Genomic DNA, 26121 nt, shown 5'->3' on the forward strand with positions numbered 1-26121 from the left:
CTGAATCCCCTAAGTCAGAATGAGACAGGGAGGTATAAAGGAAGAGAAGGGCAGAGGACAGGCATGGCACAGGAAGAGGTAGAGGAATGGCCAAGGGCCCACATAGCAGCACAACGAGGCCAGACAGGCTCCGCCCCAACAAAGTAAGATGATCTTGGATAAGCAAGGGTTTTTAACTAAGAAAGGGGCAAATGAAGTTTACTGCATTGTTGGGACTCAAATCTAGAGACTCACACATTCTAGGCAAAGGCTACACTCCCAACCCCAAATGAGATTTTTTTCTTAATGGTAATTTCAGGTTTTCAAACATCCTCTTCCTTGTGTCCCAAGCAGAGCCTAAAGAACCTCTCCCTGAAGATGGAGTGACAGAAGAGAAAAAGTGAATCTACAGCCTATACAGCATCACCTCTAGCTATCCTGGGCCTCAGAGAGGTCATTAAACAGCAAAGATAATTGAAGTTAAGTGAAAATCCCTAACCCTGCAATTAGCTATTACCTGTAACCTCTTTTTCTTTTTTCTTTTGCCAGTCCTGGGCCTTGGACTCAGGGCCTGAGCACTGTCCCTGGTTTCTTTTTGCTCAAGGCTAGCACTCTGCCACTTGAGCCACAGCGCCACTTCTGGCCATTTTCTGTATATATGGTGCTAGGGAATGGAACCCAGGGCTTCATGTATACAAGGCAAACACTCTTGCCACTAGGCCATATCCCCAGCCCATGTAACCTCTTTTTCAAATCCACACTTCCTTTCTCCTGAGTGTTCTCCTCCTGCCCCTTCTCCAGCGTGGAGACTAGAGACAGAGATGGGATGGCAGGCGTGCCCAGCAGCTCTGGTTTGTGGGGCAGCTACTAAGTCTCATAGTAACAGTGTGTTGTGAGCAGCATGAACACTGCACTCAGATGAGAAAAACCGAGGCTCAGGGTAGAAGCATTCCTCTACCCAGATAGTCATGGCCTAGAGAAGAGAGTTCACTGGAGCCCAAGGCTCAGCACAGCCATTACCGAGTCGTGCTTTGGCGGGAAGGAAGCAGTAAGCAGATGTGGCCTAGGACAGGCTGAAATCCTGGAAATCCAGTTGTATGTTATTAGATGCTTCTTCTTCAGTGTCAGCCAACTTTCCTCCTTGACAGGCCGAACTGCAAGAGCCCAGCAAACAGCAGGAACTAAAGGCTGCTTCTACCTCCCTCTGAGGAGCAGCTGAGTTCAGACTGGGAGCCTGGAGGAACACACTTGGCAGGCTCTGACAAGCAATTATTCCTCTCTCAAGATCTCTACAACCAAGGCCAGCACCTGCACGCTGAGTTTTTTCCCTTCCCTCCAAGATTCTCTGGTTTAGAAAGGCCTCTATTGTCCACTCTCATGCGCCCCCTGCTCATCCCCATCCTCCCGGCCCACAAACCCTGACACCTGGCTAGAGATGATGTAACACGAGCTCAGGATTTGGTCGGGATTTAGCACACTACACTTTAAGAAATACTCTGGAATTTGAGACAGATGTAATGGAAAGCCAGAGCAAATGTACAGGAGTTATCCGCAGAGGGGAGGGGAGGGAAGAGACACGGTAGAGGGAGGAGGTGTAATAAGGGAAGGGAAGGAAAGGAAAAGGAAGAAGGGCAGTAAGAGAAAAGCTTGCTGACCCTTGATCTCTGATCGTTCATCTCTAATAACATAAGGCAGAGCAGTCCCATTTCACAGAAATGGAGATTGAGGTTCCATAATGAAGCTCTTTGCCAAAGATAAAAAAGTAAACCTTTCAGCTGGGTGTGGTGGTACACATCTGTAATCTAGCTGAGGCAGGAGGATCTGAAGTACCAGGCCAGCCCGTGTCAACCAAATAAAACAGAAGAATAAACTTCCCACTAAAAGAAACCTGCACTAGGGAGTCTATGTAGGTTAGCTCAGAAGAGAAGAGAAAAAAGGCCAATCTATGGCAAAGCCAATCACCCACCTGCTGCCAGGAAAACTGTGTCAGCTAACCTGGGCACTTACCAAGTGCTGCTCAGGAAGGAAAATTAGCTTAATGTCTGCACTGGCCTGCTGGAGGCTAATTTCGCTCAGCAGGAAGAAGGGTTAGGAAAAGGGTACAGCACTGCATGTAAGCATGTTCTATTTATTTATTTACTTAGTGCCAGTACTGGGGCTTGAACTCAAGGCCTAGGCTCTGTCCCTTTAGCTTTTTCACTCAAGGCTGGTACTCTACCATTTGAACCACAGCCCCACTTCTGGCTTTTTGGTGGATCACTGGAGATAAAAGTCTCATGGACCTTTCTGTCCAGGTTAGCTTTGAACAGTGATCCTCAGATCTGAGCCTCCTGAGTAGCTAGGATTACAATGCCACTGCCACTGGCACCTGACAGTCTGTCTGTTTTAAACAGTAGTGGGGAGGGTGCCCAGGGAGCTCACTGTTGGTGTGGTGACCCAGGCTCCTCAAAGCCAGGGATCACTGTGCCTGGCTCCCAACTCAGCACAATCCACAGCAAGTAGAGACAAGAGGTGAGAAGGCCACTCACCTGTCACTGCTAGCCTGAATGGGGATAGGCCCCTAAAAGACATGCTCAGTTGAGAGTGGCTACCTAGTTTAGGGCAGGTGTCAGGCTCATGTCATGGGCAAGCCTTGTCTCCCTTCCACACACAGTGCTTTGTGGGGAGACATTCTGCCAAGGGCTCCAGGGGAAGACCGAGAATCAGAGACACAAGTCCTGGCCATAGGGCAGCCCGACCAGGGTGAGTGCAGTTTAGTGGTAGAGCACTTGCTAGGCAATTGTGAGGCCCCAAACTGAATCCCCAGCAGGAAGAAAAGAGGATAAGATGGAGGGCTGGGAATACTCAAAAGATGAAAACTGCCATGATCCATGGGGACCAGTGGCTCATGGCGGTAATCCTAGCTACTCAGGAGGCTGACATATGAGGATCGTGGTTGACAACCAGCTGACAGGTCCAGGTGGGGCTCAAGTGGTAGAGCACTAGCCTAGAGTGAGAAAGCCAAGCACAAGCCCTGAGTGCAAGAAGCCCCAGTACCTGGCGCATACACACAAAATCCACCAAGGAGCCAACAGCAGAGCAACATTCCATTCCATGAGGCTCCCCTGCAGCCAGAATACGAAAGAAGAGACACGTCATCCGTTCTGCAGTCCCTTGGTGGGGAGCAGCCCCCTGGGGATTCAGTGTCTGCTAGTGACTGCAATGTGCACAGGCACCAAGGACAATAAGCATCTACCTCCAAGAAAGCTTGAAATGTGTTGTGTTCAAATGGAAAACGAAATTGCTACTATATTTGTCTCTAATTAATTTGATGCTAACAAGCCTTATGCTAGTTCCCACCCTGGAGCTAAGAAGCGCCACTAGACTACTGCTGTGACTCTATGGGGACGTGGGGCTCCACCTTGCTTTGGGGAGTGCTTAATAAAATCTACCTTTCGTTTCATCACCAGGCAACAAGACTTTAAATCACACCTGCTCTCCTGAACTGGAGCCAATGGCTCACACCTGTGATCCTAACTACTACTCGGGAGGCTGATATCTGAGGATCATGGTTTGAAGCCAGCCAAAGCACAAAAGTCCAAGAGAATCCATCTCCAATTAATCATCAAAACAAAAAGCTGGACTGGAGGAATGGCTCAAGTGATAAAGCACAGCTATGAGCAAGAAAACAAAGCCCTTAAGTTCAAGCCTTAATACCAGTACAAAGACAAGACCCCCCCCCCCCAAAAAAAAAAAATACAGCTCTTTTGGAACTCCTAGGACAAGATCCTCTAAGGAGAGTGGCAGTCCTAGCCCAGGCTTCCATTGACTGAGGACCAAGATACAGCTATCCAGGGACCACTGAGCCTCAGGCCCCTTCCCCTATACCCCTGGTCCCCAGGCCGTGCACAAGCCAGCAAGTCAGCCATTGTTTTCCCCTCTCTATCCTCCTAGTACTACTGGCCTTATGCTCTCCAGAACTTGCCCAGAAAAAAATGACCATTTCTCTCCCACATGTCCCCTGCTGTCCTGTAACTCAGACCCACTTTCTGTCTTACTGGACCATGCATGGGGCAGCAGGTGACCTCGCTCCCCTGTCCAGATCTCCAGACTTACAGATCACCAGTTCCTCTCAATGTTCCTGTGCTCCCCGAACTATGATGAACCCCAGTCCCCCACAGTGGGGAAACTTTCCCACCAGAACTTTAAATTCCAGCCTGTGGCCCTCAGGGAGGACACTCTGCTAGAGACAACTTGAATGGCTCTAGGGTACATCTGCTTTCACAACTGGTGTGTCCTTCTGCCACATGTGCACCCAAGCCCACCTCAAATATCGCCATCTTAGCCAGACACCAGTGGCTCACACCTATAATCCTTGCTACTCAGGGGGCTGAGATCTAAGGATCACCAACCAAAGATAGACCAGGCAGAAATGTGTTTGACTTTTATCAGCCAGAAATGGAGCTATGGCTCAAATGGGAGAGCACTAGTCTTGTGCAAATAAGCCCAGGGACAGTACCTAGACCCTGTTTCCAAGCCCCGGGACGGGCAGACAGAAACACTGAAACACACAGACGGATGGGGACGGACGGACACACACACACACACGCACGCACGCACGCACGCACGCACGCACATACACAGTACCACATTCTTTACCACACTTCCTAATGAAGTCCACAAAAGCACTCTCCTTCTTCCAACATCCTGCCCTTCCCTTCCCTTCCCTGTCTACTTCTCATGAGGAACTGAGACAAACTATCAAGAGCTATAATCGATCATATGGGTTTAGCAAATGAGGTAATTCTAGAGAGAATGAAACCCCCATTTCTAATAAGAGACCAGCACATAGGACTGTAGCTGTAATCAGCCACTCTCTCTCTAGCTACAAAGCAGGGCAAGTCTAGGCAGGGGCAAGAATTCCCCTCTCCCTATAAAACTGCTGTCCCTTCATTTTGGGTGGCCCAGACTAGAGACTCGAGGGTTGGGAGCAAAGGACTGGATACCATGGGCAAATTGCTCCAGTTCAAGGAGGTGATATACCCCTGCACACACAGACAGGGGCTCTGCTCGGGACAGAAACCTCTATGGACATAGCAGGAGCCATCCTAGCCTTCTGCTCAGGGAAGCCTTGTACAATGCCAGGAAAGCACTGACAGGCAGAGCCAGGAGAAGTCACTTAGAAAGTCACTGTGTGAGAATCTACTACAGAAGCTCATTAAGACCCAAAGACAAAACACAAATTTGAACAAAGCAGATCTTGACTATCACTGACTATCTTGACTATCACATCTAAATGTAGTGATAGAAACTCAGCAATTGAAATTCTACCCCCTTTCTCTTTGAAGAATCTCGGCACTCATTGGAACTGAACACTCTCCTGAAGAGTCCACAGGGGCTTGAAATTGCACTCTGACCTGAAAGTCCACTTTTACCTAACTCTACCCCAGGCAGTCAGGGTATCTCCTGCAGTGCATTCCAAACAACATGGCTCCAAGATACAAGCTGTTGGAACTTCTACCCTCAGAGTTCTCAGTCTAAATTCTGTCAAAAGCCTAGGCTATGCTGGGTACCAGTGTCTCATGCCTGTAATCTTAGCTACTCAGGAAGCTGAAATCTGAGAGGATCATGGTTTTTAGCCAGCCTAGGCAGTAAGTCTATGAGACTCCATCTCCAATTAACCACCAAAAAACCAAGCTAGACAGGAAGTGGTGTTGTGGCTCAAGTGGTAGAGTACTAGCTTTGAGCAAAAAAGCTCAGGGGCAGAACCCAGGCCCTGAGTTCAAGCCCCATAACTGGGGGGTGGGGTGGGGAAAGGAAGCCTAGGCTGAAATTGGAGCACTTATGGCTCACTCTGTTATTCTACCTACTTGGGAGGCTGAGATGAGAATGTCAGCTCAGACATACATCAGAGAACTCTTCTCAACCAACAGCTGAACAAAGTGGCTCATACCTATAATCCTAGCTACAGAAGAGGCTGAGATCGAGAGAATCACAGTTCCAGGTTAGGCTAGGCAGGCAGAAAAGTCTTTAAGTCTCCAGCTCAATTGATAGTTAGGCACAGTGTGCCTGTCATCCCAGCTATGGCAGGAAGCTTAAAATAGGCTGTGGTCCAGGGATAGAATATTTGCCTAGCGACTATAAGGCCTGCATTCAAACCCCAGTACCACACACACACACAATGCTTCTCAGCATGCTACAAAAACAAAGATACTAATGAAAAATCAAGCACAAATATCAGGTGAGTTATACTCTGTCCCATCTGATAGAAGGAAAAGACAATCCAGTTAAGGCATCACTTAAAGCTGTTCTTAGCATGCACTGATCTTTATCAGCCACCAACTCCTAGACAGAAATTATTTTCAAGGCTAAGCTGTATGAACTGTGGATCAATCTCAACCATGCCATGCTTCTTCAGGATCCTAATCAAAATAAGACCTTGATAATTAGAAAGGGTAAGAAAAGTGGCAGACTGGCAGCATGAATCACTGCTTTTACTGGCATGCAACAGAGTTGCTTTCTTCTCCTTTCCTTCCTCCGCAACTCTTGGAGCTGAACAACTTGCTCAGCTTTGCTTCAACTGGACCTATGAACTTGCCATGGGAAATGGAAAGAAAGATTACCTAGAAATTTTTGTATAAATTCATTCTTTTCAGAGGTCCATGGTAAGGAAAACAGTCCTCTCTCCTGACTGTGTCATCCATCCCAGAGGTAAAGCTGTCCCCCCTGAGGAACTTAAAACTGACAAATGAGAAAATGAGGTGTTTGCTTAAATTCTAGTTTTCTCCCAAGGAAGGAATTTTTCTTTCTCTCAGGTCAAGAAGCTTTTCCTGTTAAGGCCTAGAGGGCAAATATTTTGGTCTTTGAGTCATTTTTCTCACAAGCAATGGTTCCAATTTGCCAATGGCACAGCTTCAGTGAATAAGCTTGGCTGTGTTTCAACAAACCTTCATTCACAGATATTAAGATCTGAATTTCACATAACTGTCACTTATCACAATCATTAGTTTGTAGACCATATAAATTAAATAGTAGGGCAGATGTAGTATGTGGGCCAGTTTTCCCAGCCCTGCTGAAACAACCTGGTTGTTTTTGTTCTGCATTAGCAGACTGTTTTTTCTGGCTTGTTGACCCAATATGTGCAATAGAAAATGTTTCATTTTTGTTCTCTTTGGGGACTGGGGATCGAACTCAAGGTCTCATGCATGCTAAACATGCAATCTATCACTAAGCTAAACTTCCAGCCTCTACTTTTTTTGCTTACATTCAGAATCCATTCTTTTTCCCCACATTCTTGTAATCTACTCCCTCTTCTTTTTTGGTGCCAGTACTGAGGCCTGCACTCAAGGCCTAGGTGCTGTTCCTAAGCTTCTTTGCTCAAGGTTGGCACTCTGTCATTTGAACCACAGCTCCATTTCCAGCTTTTTTGGTGATTAATTAGAGATAAGAGGCTCACAGACTTTCCTGTCTGGCCTGCCTTCGAATGGTAATCCTCAGCTCTCAACCTCCTAAGTAGCTAGGATTATATGTGTGAGCCACTGGCACCTGACACAATCTCCTTGTTTTTCATCAAGTGTTTCTGCAAGGGTGTCAATGAAACACTCCATCTATCCCACCAGAGATGAACATATAACCCAGATTGGTGCATCAGACTATTCTAGTCCCTAGTGCAAAGACTGGTCCAGATGTGGACAGGCAGGCAGCAGAGCCAGGCAGACCAATGAGTAGGTCAATTACTAGACAAGAAAAGTTGTGGGAGTTTTTTCTAGGGTAAATAAGGACTAAATGTTTCTGGGTTAGTGAGGTCCATGCTGTCCTCACTGAAAATAATCTGGGGAGGGGGGGTAGCGAGGGAGAAGCACACAAAAAAGAGAAAACCAAGCCATGTGCTAGTGACTCAAAACTCACAATCCCAGCTACTCATGAGACTTAGATCTGAGAATCTTGGTTTGGAGCCAGCCTGGGTAGTAAAGTCCATGAGATTCTTATTTCCAATTAACTACCAAAAAGCAGAAAGTAGAACTGTGACTCAAGTGGTAGAGCACTAAAAAAGCTAAGGAGGGGGAGGGGCAGCAGGCGCTGGTAATGTGGCTTACTGTAAGGTAGAGTGCTTGCCTAGCATGTATGAAGCCCTGGGTTTGATTCCTCAGTACTACATAAACAAAGTGGGAAATGGTGCTGTGGCTCAAGTGGTAAGAGTGTTAGCCTTGAGCAAAAGGAAGCTAGGGACAGTGCTCAGACCCTGAGTTCAAGCCCCAGGACTAGAAAAAAAGAAAAAGAAAACTAAGGGACATCCCTAAGTTCAAGGCCTAGAACTGTCACAAGAGAGAGAGAGACAGACAGACAGAGGGACAGAGACAGACAAGAGACAGAGACAGAGAGACAGACCCCAGAGTCAAAAGCTTATCATAGTCACTCATCTCCATCCTGCCCTCACAGTCTTACTGTAACTTCCTGGTGACTCACCAACATAATTCCTTTTCTGATTAAGTAATCTTGAGTACTGACAAAACCAAAGAATTCTTTAACATCAGTTTCTCCCTAAAAATTGGCCAGGCAAAGCCACATGGCCGGTCGTTCATGCCTGTAATCATAGCTATTCAGGAGGCTGAGATCTGAGGATCACAGTTAAAGCCAGCCTGCGCTGAAAAGTCCTCCTGAGGCTCTTATTTCCAATTAGCCACCAGAAAATGGGAAGTAGAGGTGTGGTTCAAAATGGTAGAGCACTATAGCCTTGAGCAAAAGAGCTCAGGGGGGCTGGGGATATGGCCTAGTGGCAAGAGTGCCTGCCTCGGATACACGAGGCCCTAGGTTCGATTCCCCAGCACCACATATACAGAAAACGGCCAGAAGCGGCGCTGTGGCTCAAGTGGCAGAGTGCTAGCCTTGAGCGGGAAGAAGCCAGGGACAGTGCTCAGGCCCTGAGTCCAAGGCCCAGGACTGGCAAAAAAAAAAAAAAAAAAAAAAAAAAGAGCTCAGGGACAGTACCACCGGGCCCTAAGTCCAAGCCCCATGAATGACCAAAACAACAACAGCAAAAAAAGCCAGGCAATGATTTGTGCATGAAACTGACATTGATTGTGTTCCACCATACTCTACTATCGTTTACAGAAGTCTCTCTCCTGAAAGACACAATCATCTGGGAGCCCTTTGCAGCCTCTGCAGTGGTTCATCCAGTACATGGCACTTGGCAGGTATCCTACACATTGTTCACAAATAGGAATTATGTGTCTTGGATGAGGAAAGCAAGAGACTGTGAGGAAGGGATGAGTAACGTAGAGAATATATGCAGACGTGCCTATGACTATACACCAGAATGTCACTCAGACATATCAGAAGAAACTTAGACCCCATCAAAAGGGCCAGAGACCTCATGCCCATCCCCTGGCTAGCAGCCCACAAGCCATACTCATCAGGCTTCTCCCTCGGGACACCCAGGGGAACTAGAATACTATGTTCTACAGCTCGGATGCATGCGGAGAGGCTGGCCAGAGCTTTGGCACTGGAACACTGGCTGTGGTAACTCTAAGAGTCCTGTTCCTGCTCTTGCTCCATGATGGCAGATAGAGGTCACTCTCAGGAATGAGGTAAGAAGCTGCTAAGCTCCAGGTTCCCACTGGGTGTGAACATACTAGACATGTACGTGTAGCCACATGTACAATCAGCTCACTAGGACCCAGGACCTGCTCTCCCAACTAAAGAAAAGTAACCACTACTTAGCTGGAAAAGACAGACCCACATGACACCTGAAAACATTGGGTCTCCCTGCAAACACCATTAATGTACTTTCTTTCACTAAAAAAAAAAAAAAAATGTGTAAGTGCATTACTGACCATATTCCTAAATAGAAAAGTTTAAGTCAAATGATTGAGTTTCCTGGACTTTTCTGCCTGGGTTGGCCCCAAATTACAGTCCTCCCAGTCTCAGCCTCCCAAATAGCTAAGGTTGCAGGCATGAACCACCAGCACTTGGCTTGTGTGCCTTTTTGAGGTGTCTCTATGAGAACTTAGATTTGAAATATCTTGTAGTGAATGCTTTATAAAAACAAAGAACCACAGAACAACTTGTGCTATGAGTTCTTCTTGTACATCAGTTTTACTTAGTACAGAAATCATTTTCAACCTAATAATTATTGTTTTGGCAGTCTTGGGGGGTGGGGCTGACTCAAGGCTTAGTGCTTGTTAGGCAGATATCCACCATTTTAGACATGCCTCCAATCCTTTTGCCTCTATTAATGTTTGAGATAGGATCTCACTTTTTGCCTGAATTGGCCTAGACTACAAGCCCCATATTTAAGCTTCCTGCAGAAGTGGAGTGAGGGCAAGAATCACCATGCTTAACCTTTTCTGTTGAGATGGAGTAGTGACCATTTCCTGCCCGGGCTGGCCTGGAACTATAATCCTCAGAATCTCATTATCCAGCCTAGCTGAACTGACAAGCATATACCACTCCGATTGGTTTAGAAAGGGTGTCATGAACTTTTAACCCAGGCTGACCTCATTTCCCAAGTAACTACAGTTACAAGTATGAACCACTCACTGTTCCTGGCTCTCGACATTTAAAACCCCAAGTATCATCTCTGCATGCTCAATCTAAAAACAAAGTGCCAACTCATCCAGAACGCTGAGTGGGAAAGGAGGGGTCTCCTGATACACGTATGACAGGTGTGGGGATCTATGTGACTGATCCTGGGGCAGAGAGTGATTGAGCCCACAGCCCATCCCTGATGAGCCCAAAAAGGACGTTGGACCCAGCAGCAGCAACTAGAGCAGCCAGGGTTAGGGTAGCTGCTTTCCTGTCTCGATCCAGCCTCCTGACTGGAGCAGCCATGGCTGCTTTCCCACCAGTCTGCAGGTCCAGCTTCATGTAGGATTCTCTGAGCACCCTTCTAAGGAGTATGTTTTGGGTTTTTGGGCTCTCCCTGAGCATTTGTGTTCAAGGTTAGCACTCTACCACTTGAGGCATGGCTTCACTTTTGGCTTCTTGGTGATTAATTGGAGATGAGAGTCTCACTCGTTTTCCTGCCCAGGCTGGCTTCTAATCACAATCCTTAGATCTCAGCCTCCTGAGTACCTAGGAATACAGGCGTGAGCCAACAGTAACCCGTCAAACTTTTAAGAAGCCTAAACCAAGTCAGGGTGTTTCTTCTAGTTGTAATCACAAAAAAGTCTCTATAAATCAGTCTGTTAGCAGTGGTTAACATTGACTAAGTCTTCCCATGTGACACACGTGATTCTCAAAGCTTTTTCTGAATTATCTTTTGTTTTTTGGAGGGTGGGGGAAGGTAGGGGTTCATAAGGCTTAAACTCAGGGTCTGGGCACTGTCCTTGAGCTCTTTTGCTCAATGCTATTGTTCTACTACTTTGAGCCTCAGTGCCACTTCCAATTTTCTGGTGGTTAATTAGAGATAAGAGTCTAACAGACTTTCCTGCTCTGGCTGGCTTTGAACAATGATCCTCAGATCTCAGCCTCCTGAGCAGCTAGGATTATAGGCTTAAGCCACCGCCACCAGGCTTTAAAAAAATTTTTTTTGGCCAGTCCTGGGGCTTGGGACTCAGGGCCTGAGCACTATCTCTGGCTTCTTTTTGGTCAAGGCTAACACTCGGCCACTTGAGCCACAGCACCACTTCTGGCTTTTTCTATGTATGTGGTGCTGAGGAATCGAACCCAGGGCTTCATGTATGAGGCAAGCACTCTGCCACTAGGCCGTATTCCCAGCCCCTGGAAGGAGATTTTATATAACAAAGGGTTAACCAAAGTAACCACTAGGCCAGCAAATAAATATCATTAAATAAGAATAAAAATTTGGAGCTTTTGGAGCCAGGTGCTGGTGGCTCATGCCTATAATCCTAGCTACTTTTAAGCCCGTTTAAAAGTCCCTGTGAGACTTAGCTCCAAGTAACCACCAGAAAACCACAAGTGGGAGTTGTGGCTCACAGTTTGGGCTACAGTGCTAGCCTTGAGCAAAAAGAGCTTAGGCACAGTGCCCAGGCCAAGTTCAAGCCCCAGGACCAACAAGAAATAAAATAAAAATTTGAAGCAGAGGCTAAAAAACCTCTTTTTCCTTGAGGATGGAGAAGAAATATAGTTTACATTTAATCAGACTCCAATCAGATCAGAGATAGAACTTACTGGTAGCAAGGAAGCCTAAAAACAGAGACAGGAAGACTCATACTCTAACCTTAACTAGGTTTCCAGACTCATCCACTCACTCATATCTTGCTCAAACTGTGCCTGTGGCTAATTCCTCTAGGGCTTTTGGAGACTTCCAGATGGAAGTCTGAAGAGCTTAGCAGCTGGACCAGATCCACCCATACAGACACTGTGCAGAGGCAGAGGTCCTATGGGAACACTCATTCTTGGCTAGGCCAAAGACATCAGCCCAGAGACACAACTGGCTTACAGAGTAGCAGCTGGCTCTCAGAGCAGCTCCTGCTGGGAACAGCCTCAGTAAGAAAAGCCAAGAAGAAAGCCACACCCTTCAAAAAAGATCAGCGCTAGGCAAGCAGGAGAGAAAAGCCCACCATTCCAGGAAAGACAATTGTCCTGTCTTTGGAAGAAAATCAACTTAGAGCTCTTAGATGGAGAAACCCAGGGCCTAATCCTCAGCACAGGATCATAAGAGAAAATAAGTTGATCAAGACCAAAAGGCGGGTGAGACTTGCTGCATCAGCCATCCCAGAATTCAAGCAATGAAAATAGCTTTTATCTCAAAGTACAAGACAAAACAAGACACAATCACCTTCAATTTCAGCTGAAATTCAAAACAAACTGTTTAACTAGCAAGTCATTTCCTACCTCTGTGCATAATCTTGTGCTTCTCTCTAAGGTATGTCAGGCCTTTTATTACCTACAGGAAAAAGAACAAGATGGGGTAACAAGGGCACTCAGAAAAATACTCAACCTCACCCAACACCAACAAATAATGCCTGTCTGTCTCCTTCCCTCCATCCCCTCGCTTTCTCTTTCCTCCCACCCACATTATTTGTTGGCTCAGTTATATCCAATGACTGAGGATGGAGTGCAGAATCTTATACAGGAAAGTCTGAGATTCTTCTCTCCAGTTAACCACCAAAAAGCCAGAGTAGAGCTATGGTGCAAGTAGTAGAATACCAGCCTTGAGCACAAAAGCTCAGGGACAGTGCCTAGGCCCCAAGTTCAAGTCCCAGTAATTACACGAACAAATACAAACAAAAAATGCTATGTGAATTTTTTTCTGACTCTGCAATTTAAAAAATACAATTTTCTGATATTATAAATGTGAATTTTCTCACATACCTTTCCCTATTGTCCAGACACAGATTTATTTTTTGGTGCTGGTTCTGGGGCTTGAACGCAGGACCTGAGTTCTATCCTTGAGTTTTTGTACTCAAGTCTAGTGCTCTACCACTTGAGCTATAGCTCCTTCCTGATTTTTGATAGAGATAAGAATCTTAGGGATTTTCTTGCCCTCGCTGATTTTGAACCCCAATCCTCAGATCTCAGCCTCCTGAATAGCTAGGGTTATAGGTATTAGACACAAGCAGCCAGCAGAGGCATATTTTAACTTTTCTAATGAGAAAGAAAATGGTATTATATGTAGATTCTAGATAGGGAGAATCCCATTTGTTTAAAAAAAAAAAAGGGTCCCCACCTGACTGACTTGCTCCTTTCCTCCCTCACCTATTTCCTTCCGATTCACTACTATGAGGGAGCTTAGGGGGAAAACAAAAACAAAAACAAAAACTTCATAGCATACTCACAGCAATGCTCACTTTTCCTAAAATCTGTTCAGGAATTCTTCCAGCTTTCTTCAGGACTTGATCCAAGGAACCGCCATCCTACAAAAAAAAACACCAGACCATTTAGTGACAGTGTTCCCAATTGTCATCTCAAGGGTTATACTTCAGGAGGAAATTGAGTTTCACATGTGAGAATGTTCCTAGCAGGCTAAGAGAAATATCTTCTGGCTTGGTCCAGACATCAAACATGATATGAATACAAGGCATTATGGGAGCTGACAAGGAAGAGCAAACAAATCCTGTGGACATCCCAAAACACATCTACTACACAGCAGTCATGGAAAGGTCCTGTCCTGCTCTGGAGGACAGCACAGGAGTGCGATTATAAAATGAAGATGAGAATGATTATAAGGCTAATACCCAGAGGGCTATGATAAGAATTAAGAGAGATAAGACCTAAAAAAGCATTCAGGAAAAAAAAAGAGAGAGAGAGAGAAAAAAAAAAGAGGGAAAAAAAAGCATTCAGAACAACATTCAACACAAAAGTACTCCAGGCATGTTAGCTACTTTATCACTATGGGTTATGACCACTTGCATCTGGTATTATCCTACCCGATCGATATTAACAAAATCTACAAACACTGCAGAAGGCAGTCATTCATGCTACAAAGTGCCATGAACTATGTTAAGTTCTATCAGGAACAGAGATATACCCAAGAGTTGGCTCCTCAATTATTAAGTACCATAATAAAGCCAGAGAGTATGGTAGACATATAGAAGAGGAAATTCTGACTAAACCCAGCAGGCAATATCAGAGCAGAAATCTTTCTCAAGAGTAAGTAAAGCTTTCTGTATTGGGAAAGGAGTGAAGTAAGGGACGGATAGGGCTTTCAACAAGACTGAAGGTAGAAAAGCATCCCATTACCCAGATGTCCTGGGATGACATGTGCTCATGTCACAAAATATGCAGTGACAGATAAGACTGGAAATGACATCTGTGGCCAAAGCTCAGCCTAGAAATCAAAATTTGCCATCCTGGAGGTAGAAGTGAGGAAATCACCACTATGAGAACCATAGTAGCTGAGACTTGACAGAGAAACCTGACAGAGTTGGGGAGAAAAGACAGAGGGAGAAGAAAAGAGATAAAATGCACACATTCTCTGCACAGAGCTTAGGCAGGAGGATTCTGAGTTTGAGACTGTCGCATTCCGGATACCCAGGTGGGCCTCAAACCCACAAAAATAGTCACCAGCACTCAGTCAATTGGGCTAGGAGTCTTTATTTAGCTGTGCACAGCCCCAGGCCCACTACTTTGTCTAAGCCTGCTGTTTCTAGGGACTCAAAAAAGGGGGTTCCGCTATACTGCTCATTTGGTTTCCACAGAGACCAGCCTGGACTACATGGTGAGACCACAGTATGTCTACTCCATCTCCAAGTCATCAGGCTTCTAGAAAGGGTACACACGAAACCCCTTGATTTCCGTAGCCAAGGAGAAGAGGAATTCTATATTGAAGAATGTTCCCAAGCTATTTATTTCCATTTTGCTTCCAAGAGAGTATGGTTTCATCTCCTTTGTTTGAATAGCTTTCAAGGGAGGCACCATATATTTAAAACAAGATAACAAAGCCCCTTAGTCAAAACTGGATTCAAATGACGAAGGAGGGCTGGGGATATGGCCTAGTGGTAAAGTGCTCGCCTCGTATACATGAAGCCCTGGGTTAGATTCCCCAGCACCACATATATAGGAAATGGCCAGAAGTGGTGCTGTGGCTCAAATGGCAGAGTGCTAGCCTTGAGCAAAAAAAAAAAAGAAGCCAGGGACAGTGCTCAGGCCCTGAGTCCAAGGCCCAGGACTGGCAAATAAAAAAATTTAAAAAATCAAATGACGAAGGAAAGCTAGCTGTGTGGTTTTCAGGTTTCTTCCTCTATTTACGACAATGAACCACTCTGCCTCTCAACTAACCTCAGCCACAGCCTGCGGCAGCCCAGCCAACTAAACGTGTGTGACCTCCCCAGGGTTGGTAAGGTAAATTATCTCTATTGCTCCAGGTGTAGCTCAGTAGTAGAGCTGTGCTTCCAAGCATGAGGCCCACAACTGGGGGAATGAGGGGGGAGGGTGGGGAAAGAGGGGGAACCTACTAAAAATGAAACCTGGTTTTCTTCCTTTTAACCTCCTAAGCTACAAGCAGAGTTACACAGAGAACAATGGACTTAGCAAGAGCTAATCAGGATGACCCAGTACTGCCTGCAACTAACTTCAAAGCCTTCTAATTCTCCTTTACTGTTGCCTTAGCAGACTACAGCTGCTGAAACCGTGCTTATTTTTAGAAGCCAATTATTAACGAAGTCAGTGGTACTTTTGTGAAGGTTTTCTATAGAAGAGACAAATGCTTTATGAAAATAATAGCTCAAAAGCTTTTACTCCTGCCTGAGAGCCATCTACTCTGAGACTCGGGTCCCTGGTTGCTCAGCTACCACTTGAGCAGGAGCCTGTTCTGAAGCCCAGAGCATTTGTGTGGGGCTCAGGGAGCACCATGTGCCTCCTAGGCCTCAAAATTAAGACGGGGCAGTGTAGCGCCAAATTATGTCCAGAAAGCTGAGCCTCTGACTGAGTGCTTTAATATATAAACCAAGAATGTTGATGACAAACTGAGGTGAAAATGCATCCTTCCAAAAATGACTAGAGCAGTGGACAGACAATATGTGCGGAAACAAATATAGCAAAAATGTCACTTGCAGACACAGGTGGTGGTTTACTGTACAGGATACAATGCCTCCAACTTCATCATATACTGTTGGATATGAACGGTAAGGACACAGGTCATCATGGAAAGCCTGTGACAGAGGAGAACAAACCACCTTAGAAGTTGGAATAGGACTCCTGAGCAAGCGTTGTATATGACCACACCCTGGAAATACTGAAGTGAAGGCCAAGCCCAACTCAAGAGACACAAACATAGTGACCCCTCCCCTATCACAGGAGTTACGTTCCAGAGAGCCCCACGATAGGTGAAAATGAAAATCCACCAAGTAGCAGCATTAGATGGTTGCCCCTCACTGTATCGTAGTTTATTTATTGCTACCATTCTTGGCTTTCCACCTATTGCCAAGGTTTCTGGAAGGTAACTCAGACAAAAGGTGAGGGATCACTATTTATATCTGCTTTTTTTTTTTTTTTAAACCCATGATATAGTGAAGCTGCAATAAGTGGCAATATAGTGAGGGACAACTGTAGTTTACAGCTGATGCAGGAGCTCCACAGTGAGGGAGGCCAAGAATGAGGGGAGAGGGACCGGGGATGGAGCAGAAAGCTATTCTAGCAATCAAGGCTGCATGTACTTCAACTTACAACCACCCACAACCGCTATCTACACAGCTTGGGTGAACTCTCTGGCAGCTCTGAGCCCCTCCAGTAGTACCAAAAGACTGTGTTCAAGGGCTGGATGTGGCACATGCCTTGGTCCTAGGTATTTAGGAGGTGTAAGTAGAAGGATCAGAGTTCAAGGCTGGCTGGCCCCAGGCAAGGAAACTTGGGACTCAATCAGCATGGTGGCTCATGCTAATAATCCTAGTTACTCAGGAGGCTGAGATCTGAGGATCTTGGTTCAAAGCCAGCCCAGGCAGGAAAGTCCATGAGACTTGTCTCTAATCACAGTAAAAGTAGCACTGTAGCTCAGAGTGATAGAGCACTACCCTTAAACAAAAAGGAGCGCAGGGACAAGACCCAAGCCCAGAGTTCGAGCCCTAGGACTAGAAAAAAAAAATCTGGGAGTAGAGGTATGGCTCAAGTGGTAGAACATCAGCCTTGATCAAAATAGTTAAGGGTCAGCAACCAGTAATGGAGTTCAAGCCTCAGTTCTAGCACATGCACATGTATGTGCAGAAAAAGAAAAAGATAAAAACTTGAGACTCTATAGGAAGGGAGAGAGGAAGGGCTGGCTGGGGATGTGGCTCAATCTTGACTAGCAAGTACAAGGCCATCAATTCAAACTCACGTATTACCAAAAATAAAAGCCTCAAAAACAGACAAGATTTTTCCAACAGCCTTGTGAATCTGTTTACCAGGGACTGAAGAGCCTACTATTGCTGGCTACGAAGTCTATGTCTCTCTACCAGGCCCCAGGCCTGGTCTTCTCCCATCAGTCACCTCTTTCCAACAATCAACATGTATCACCTAGTAAGTTCCAGACACTGACTGTACTTGGCCCTCAAAAGATTTATTTCCCCTCCCAATCTCTGACAGCCAGTTTTCCAAGTTTAGATTCCCCAGCCCTCAAGAAATATTTTCTTCTTTGGGGACTGGGCTTGGGATATCTCACTAGTCCCAAGCAGCAATATCTATGGGGAGAAAAGGATGACCTGCAGCTACTGGAAATAGGCCAAGGGGATGGGAACTGACCCATCGTGTCCACTGTCACTTCCTGCTGAAGAAGGCTAGAGGAAAGCAGGACTTAGGCAAAGGCTCAAAGGAGGTGACCACTGTCTATTCCTGAATCACCTCAAAACAGGTCAATAGAAGACAAATTTTTCTTTAAAAATGGGAGGTGACACTGTCCAAAAAGAAATGTACTCATTGCCTGACTTATGTAACTGTAACCGCTCTCTACATCACCTTTATAATAATAAAAAATAAAAATTTAAGAAAAGTTCTGGAGCTGGGAATATGGCCTAATGGTAGAGTGCTTGCCTAGCATACATGAAGCCCTGAGTTTGATTCCTCAGCACCACATATACAGAAAAAGCTGGAAGTGGCACTGAGGCTCAACTGGCAAAGTGCCTTGAACAAAAGAGCTCAGGAACAGCACCCAGGCCCTGAGTTCAAGTCCCAGGATTGACACAAATTAGAAAATAATGGGGTACCAGTCAATGAGACATCCACATAGTTATTGCTGATGTTAGTAGCTAAGAAGAGAAAAAAGGGTCTGCAGGTGGCTAATGGTAACAAGATTAGCAGCTCATCCATGTCATTAGCATGTTTGTCCTCATCTTCCACTACTATACATTACCCAAAGCAACTTCTCAGGCTGCCCTTAAGGCAAGATTATAAACTCTCTGACATGACTTATCTTCACAACCTGAGAACCTTATATCTATACCACACAGCATTATATACAATAAATGGACAAAACTCTATGAACCAGATTTTAACATCAAAACCTTAGGGTCATCTGAGTAGGTGACAACTGTGGGGCATGTTCTAGAACACCCACCAGAGACATGCGGTTATTGCCACCTGTCTTTGAAGAGAAGCAGAACCTAAACTGGAGGCCCGTCATCCTGTAAATATGTCAAATTTTAAGGTCAAACCTCCAGATGCTCAAGATAGGGGTGTGGATCCAGGAAGCTATAGGGAGGCAGCTGTCACAGCCAAGACCAAACACAAGGCCTCCCAGATGCTGCTCCAGAGGCCCAGAGGCAGCTACGTACCATGTGTTCCATGCAGATGCTGATCTCGCCATCGCTGTAGAACGCACCATAGAAGCCCACGATATATGGGGAGTTGCATTCATGCAGAACCTGTAGCTCCCTGATGATCTGGTTGCGAATGGCAGGTTTGATCTCCAAGTGAATTAGCTGGGAAAAGAGAAGGGGAAGAGTAACAGGCCATTTTAAACACAAGTTTTAGAGCTGGGAATATGGCTTAGTAGTAGAGTGCTTGCCTAGCATGCAGAAGCCCTGGGTTAGATTCCTCAGGATCACATAAACATAAAATGCCAGAAGTGGCACTGTGGCTCAAGTGGCACAGTGCTAGCACTGAGCAAAAAGAAGCCAGGAACAGTGCTCAGGCCTCAAATTCAAGCCCCACAGTCACTATCACATTAAAAGATTAACTAAAAGATAAGAGAGTGCACAGGGAAACATCTTGAATCTACTGTTTGGCCTGAGCATTGCTGGAGCTGAAGTAATGAGAGCAGCTCCTCTCAAGCTTAACAAAATAACCAACTGGTTCCTGCTACCCCTCCCATAGCACATGGGAGGCTAAAGTGTCACCTGCTACTATTTCTCTGAGGATAGGAATCGACTCCTTAATACAATCTCTGGCATGGTTATCCAATAGCCTGGTAGATAACATTTCAAAATTCAAATAGCACAAAAAGGAAGTGAAATGCTTCTTCCTTCTACTCTTGTCCCCAGGCCTCCTGAGTGATAATCCCATTGCCAGGAAAACTCACCTTCCTGGCCATGACCAAGCCAGATGGCTTGTGGGAAACCTTGAACACCACACCACCGTTGCCAGCACCCAGCTCACTGATCTTCTCGAAGTCATCATCCTTCAGTTCTCCAACTTTCTGTTTCTGGGTCAGAAAGGCCTCAAGGCGCTTCCGCTGCTGCTCATCGAGCTCCAGCTCCTCCAGCTTCTTCTGCAAGGCCTCCAGGTTGGTCCTGTCCAAAAGGCACCAGCACCGTAAGAGTCAACCAATCAGAGGAGCACCTCTGTCCAGCAGAGGGACTGGAGCAAAGAGTTCCACCCACTTGCTGTGGTTTTGCCCCTTTACTACACCACACCATCCTTCACACCAACAAGGTTCACCTCTGAAGATTTCAGTTTCCTTGTGAAATGAAGAAATTAGGTCCTTTCAATACGCTGGAGTATACAACAAGAACCAGTGAATCTAACAAAATTGACAGTGAGCTACCTTAAACTGTTTCTTCCTTTGTTTTTGAATAAAAAGGTCTCACTGTGTAGCACAGGCTCACCTCAAACTCTCTTGATTCCCCTACCTTTGCTTCCCAGGTGCTAGGATTATGAACGTGTACTATTACTCCTGGCTAGTACTGTTTTAAAACTCTATAGACTTTTGAGGCTGGGAATGTGGCTTATCGGTAGAGTGCTTGCATAAAGCCCTGGGTTCAATTCCTCATCACCACATAAACAGAAAAGGACCGAAGTGGCACTGTGGCTCAAGTGGTAAAGTGCTAGCCTTGAGCAAAAAGAAGCCAGGGACAGTGCTCAGGCCCTGAGTCCAAGGCCCAGGACTGGTTTAAAAAAAAAAAAAAAACTCTAGACTTTTGTTTGGTTTTCGTGCCAGGACTGTGGCTTAAACTCAGGGCCTTGAATTCTCTCTGCTTTTCCACTCACTACTGTCCCTCTACACTTGGGCCACATCTCCAGTTCTGAGTTTTTGTTGATTAACTGGAGATGGTTCTGTCATATTTATCTACCTGGCTGGCTTCAAACTCTGATCCTCCAGCTTCATGAGTAGCTAGCATTACAGGTGGGCCAAAACTCCAGTTTTAAAAGCCCCACTAGGGTGAACAAATGCAGCAGTGGTACTCACTAGACATTATGTTGAAAATGAACTATACAACTTGTGGCTGGGGACAGGAGGGGAAAACTGGGAGAGAGGAAGGGAAGGGGTAGTAGTAACATTATCAAAAAATGTACTCATTCTCTGTATATCACCTTTATAATAAATTTTTAAAGACTCACTAATGTTTGTTTTACTACATTTTGTAACACACACAAAATAAAGTTTTCTAAATCCTCTCAACTGAAACCAAACCCACTTAAAACTGAGTTTCAAGGAAGCTTCACTTCTGTTGTGACTAGGCCCAGGAGCCAGATTAATCAAACATGAGCAAGAGATAATAAAAACAGTGCACCAATAACTTTATTTTTGCAAAATGCATGTAACTTTTCATTCATTCACTCATTCTTTTATACATGGTGAGGCCGTTTGAATAGGGATCCACACCATTTTTCCTACACAAACAAGAATATTACAATATTTTCTTTGATTTCCAATCCTGATTCTGTAAGATGAAGTGAAGACACTTTGAAAAGTAATTGCTAAAAAAAAAAAAGTAATTGCTAGAATCTCCTGATTTCCCTCAATCTTCCACTCACTTAATTTGACAGTATATTTTAGTGAGTTGGTCTGACTAAATCTTCTAGTTTCTAAGGTTTAAGATAAAAAGTGAAAAGGGCTGAGAACGTGGCTCAAATGGTGGAGCAACCTGCAAGCAGCAAGTGTGAAGCCTTGAGCTTAAGCTGCAGTACAAAAAAAAAAAGAAAAAGAAAAAGATGAAAAGAGATACCCTTCACTTGCAGTCCTATTCCCTCAGTAGATATGGAAATATAGCATTTAATCATGATGCTAGCTCTAACTGTCCCAATGGAATTTTCCCAAGTCAGCTCTCTGTGAGCACAGAACTCAACCAGCAGCTGCTGAAGTGAGTGTCCTGGTGGGAGCAGTCACCAGTGGTGCATTCAGAGAAATAAACACATCCACGACTCCTGTGAGCTCGTAAGAGCTTCCTCTGCGCTTCATTTGATTTCATTCCTGTGTTTCAACAGATGACACAATCGACACAGGTGACAAGTCTTACTATATATGAATGTCAGCGCCCCACCCACATACCAGTTCTGAACTTGAAGCTGTAGAAGCAAGCATAATGGTCCATTCTTCCTTCACACCCTCTATGGCTAACACCAAGAAGGCAGGAAAACAGAGCTCATGCCTCCCCCAGTACAGGGCCATAAAGCACCCACATCCCCACACAGAGTGATACCACTGACTCCCAGGCTCAGTAATCCAGTAGAGTATATAGACTTCCCATTCAGTGCAATGGACTGAACTGTGTCCCACCACCACCACCAAATCTGCATGTGAAAGTCCTAAAGGTGTCACTGAATTCAGAGACAAGGCCTTTCAGCAGGTAATGAGGACTAAATGAAGTCATGAGGTTCTAACTGTATAGGGTTGGTGGCCATCTAAGAAGAGGAAGGAAGGAAGGGAAGAAGGAAAGAAGGAAGGGAGGGAGGGAGGAAAGGAAGGAGGGGAGGGGAAAGATACTTCCTTCTGAAGAAATAGCTATGCAAGCATACAGTGAGAACAAACATTTATATACTAGGAAGACAGCCCTTCCAGAACCTACCCCTTTGCTGACCTCCTTCCTTATCTTGGACTCCAGAACCAAGAGAAAATAAATGTCCATTCAAATCACCTGATCTGTGCTATGTTGTACTATGTTGTTAGAACAAGTGAGTATCCTGTGACAGCTGATCAGTATTCTGCCCCTGCTAATACATTCCACTAAGCCTCAGGTGCCCCCTTCAGGTGTAAGGACCCAGAGTACACGTGGCAACCCTGTTTTCCTTCCGCCCTGGTCTCCACTAAGTGCACTAAGGCATTTAGAAATGCATGTCCAATGCAAAGGGACCCCACTGCTAAAACTTGAGCTTTACAACTGCCTAGAGGGCTCAGCAGGCCAGTTAGAAGTGCAGAATTCAAAAACTACTGTCAAAAATAAGCACAGAGGGGCCTGGGAATGTGGTTTAGCAGTAGAGTGCTTGCCTAGCATGCATGAAGCCCTGGGGTCGGTTCCTCAGCACCACATAAACAGAAAAGGCTGGAAGTGGCCCTGTGGCTCAAGAGTAGAGTGCTGGCCTTGAGCCAAAGAAGCTCCGGGACAGTGTCTAGGCCCTGAGTTCAAGCCTAGAACTGGTTTAAAAAAACACACAGACAGCTAGTTGTTGGTGGCTCCTACCTATAATCCTAGCAATTTAGGAGGCTGAGATCTGAGGATCACGGTTTGAAGCCAGCCTCAGCAGGAAAGTCTGTTAGATTCTTATCTCTAATAAACCACCAAAAACCCAGAAGTGGAAGCTAGGCACCAGTGGCTCACGCCTGTCATCCTAGCTACTCAGAAGGCTGAGACCTGAGGATCACAGTTCAAAGCCAGCCCAGGCAGGAAAGTCTATGAGACTCTTATCTCTAACCACCAGAAAACTGGAATTTGGCTGTGACTCAAGCCGTAGAGTGCTAATGTTGAGCTGAAGAGCTCAGAGACAGTGCCCAGGCCCTGAGTTCAAACCCTAGGACTGTCCTGTGCCCCCCACCCACCCACCCAAACACACAAAGCCAAACATGGTAGCATACTTCTCTAATCACAAAACTATGGAAGATCCAAGTTCCAGTGTAGCCTGGGATACAGAGAACCAGTCTGAAAACAAAAATTTTTTAAAGCAATTCTTTCAAGAGAGACAATTTGCAACATGGGTAAGAACCTAGTGGTGGTAACTAATAGTCCAGGGCTCATTCATTCACACAGTGAAGATTCTGTGCTCTCCCTCAGAGGCAACCTGCCTTCCCCAACCACTGGTAACACCTCCAGGGAATAATCACTGCCATGCAACTGACTCTAGTCTCTAGAAACTTCTCAGCTGGACAAGGAAAGGGAATGCTGACTGCTCACTGTACTGGCTTTCTGCAAAAACAAGCAATTCTAGCATCCATAGGAAGAAATACTTAGCTGAGCTTCACACCACCTTCCTACCTCCTCAACCTCAGTGCCCAGACATCTAACATCTACCTCACTGCTAAAGAACTAGCTGCTGATTTGTGCTTTCAGAAGAGAGAGCCAGAAAGCGATACAAGGAAAACAGTAAACTATGACAGCAAGGCTTCCTAGTGACAATGGGAAGGGTGAGCAGTGGGAGTGGATCATACTGCCAAATTAACAAGCCACCACTCCTCTGGTTCCTACCCTGAATTGGTCATCACCTCACTGTGTGACTGCAGACAAGCCACTAATAGGTCCCATCTCTTTTGTAAAACGAGAACTGCAAGTCCGGCTCTACCCTGACCCCACCAGGAGAGTCAAAATAGAAAACTAATGAGAAGAAATGAATTTCTGGCACATTTCTGCATTAAAATTAAGGTGGAGGGGACAGTGGAGAGGGGAGGAGAATGTGGCAACAGCAGGATCCAGAAATTACTTCCTAGCCTTTAATAATTCTATTTTTTCCTTTCCTTTGATAATTCTGAAGTCACTTTAAAAGTTTTTAATCAATCTGTTTCAGAGAATACAGACAAACATTGACTCTGAAGGTGAAATGAAGATCCTGACATCAAAACCACATTCGGTGCTCATTAAAAAGGAATGGATCAATAGCACAGTGTGCAGCATTGCTTCCTCTGGCACAGGGAGTTGACGATGCCCCAGAAGGCTCAGTTCTGCCCTCCCAAGGTGAAATGCCTCAAAAAAGGAAACTAGAAAAGAGGGTCTCAGCTCTCAGCCCTCACCCCCAACACAAATCCCCAAAGCTCATAGGGCAATAACCTGTCTCCTTTGCAATCACATTTTAACTAAACTCAGCAAAATGAGACTAGAAACAAGAATAAAAGAACTAAAGTGCTAGAGGTGTGGCTCAAGTAGAACAGTGGCCAGCTGTGAGCAACAAGCCAATCCAGAGCTCAAGACCCCAAGTTCAAACCCTGGTACAGGCACAAAAAAGATTAAAAACAAAGCAGAACAAGAGCTCCAACAGAGTAAATCTCTGACATGCACAGAGCTCTCTCTCTCTCTAGGAGTCAGCTGTGACCAGCTCCCAGATCAGTCCGTGAAGCAAACAGCCCAGGCAGGATACCATGGATTCTACCCAGTGACTGTGTAACAGTAAACACAAGTTCATGACATATAAGATTATAGGTTTGAGATAGAAAGCAGAGAAAACCAAGGGTTATTATGATTTAAACACCAAGCAGGCACAATGAAACCAACAGCAAAGGAAGACCCTTGGGATTAGAATGTCTCCTCCCCTCTCACTCTTCTAGCTGCTAAACATACACTGCCACTGGAGCCTTCACTTAGGGCCAAGAGGATTAAATAAACATTACAAAATGTAGCTGAGTGGGATACCAGTAGCTCACACCTGCAATCCTAGCTACTCAGGAGGCTAAGATCCAAAGATCACAGTTCAAAACTAGACTAGGCAAGAAAAGTCCATGAAACTCTTACCTCTAACCACCAAAAAAAAAAGCTGCAATGAAGCTATGGTTCACATGGTAGTGCCCTAGCCTTGAACAAGAAAAAGCTCAGAGACAATGCCCAGGTCCTGAGTTCAAACCCCAAGAATGGCATATACACAAAAAAATGTAGCCCAGGGAAGAACCTTTACGATTACTAGATCCAACACTCATTTCACAGTGAAGAAACTAAGGCCCGAGAGAACAAAGCCACACAGCCCTTGGGTGACAGGTCCCTCAACTCTTAAGAGCCCTTTCAAGGCCATAGGCTACCCCTCCAACCCTGCTGGTCACGCAATACAGAAGCTGGCCACTGCTAGCCAGACAAGAAAACCAGGTATCCAAACTTCCGCAAAACCATGAAACACAGCCGCATACCAAGCAGAGCCAGCTGCCACCAAACCTGAGCGCTGCTCCAGGCAGGATGGCAGGCCACCAGGCACGAGGGTACACTCAAGGAGGCATTGAGGGTGAGGAGCAAAACACTGTGCTGAGAGAGCCCAGAGTTGTCAAATTCTCCTTGGCCTGTGGCATTTTGGCAAGCAGGAATCCGACTGCAGCAGGAAATAAGTCAGAAAGCAGAGAAGGCAGAAAGAAGGGGAAGTTGAGACCAAGCTAAAAGAGACCAACACCTAGAGAAACTACCACAAACTACCTTGATCGGCAAACTACCTCTACCACTCCTCATC

At 45.5% G+C, this 26121-nt stretch overlaps 1 protein-coding gene across 1 annotated transcript in view; it reads right to left on the reverse strand.

Moving 5' to 3' along the window:
* Map2k1 (mitogen-activated protein kinase kinase 1) overlaps positions 1 to 26121 on the reverse strand; it is a 67979-nt gene that overhangs the window by 17295 nt on the left and 24563 nt on the right. Inside the window, exons 2-5 of the mRNA XM_048331889.1 lie at positions 19853 to 20063; positions 19107 to 19253; positions 13701 to 13778; positions 12757 to 12808 (exon numbers count right to left, since the gene is read on the reverse strand). Coding sequence (XP_048187846.1) covers positions 12757 to 12808; positions 13701 to 13778; positions 19107 to 19253; positions 19853 to 20063 — 488 coding nt within the window. The remainder of the gene's footprint in view (positions 1 to 12756; positions 12809 to 13700; positions 13779 to 19106; positions 19254 to 19852; positions 20064 to 26121) is intronic.

Source organism: Perognathus longimembris, chromosome 23 (genome assembly GCF_023159225.1).
Source record: "Perognathus longimembris pacificus isolate PPM17 chromosome 23, ASM2315922v1, whole genome shotgun sequence".
Lineage (NCBI taxonomy): Eukaryota > Metazoa > Chordata > Mammalia > Rodentia > Heteromyidae > Perognathus > Perognathus longimembris.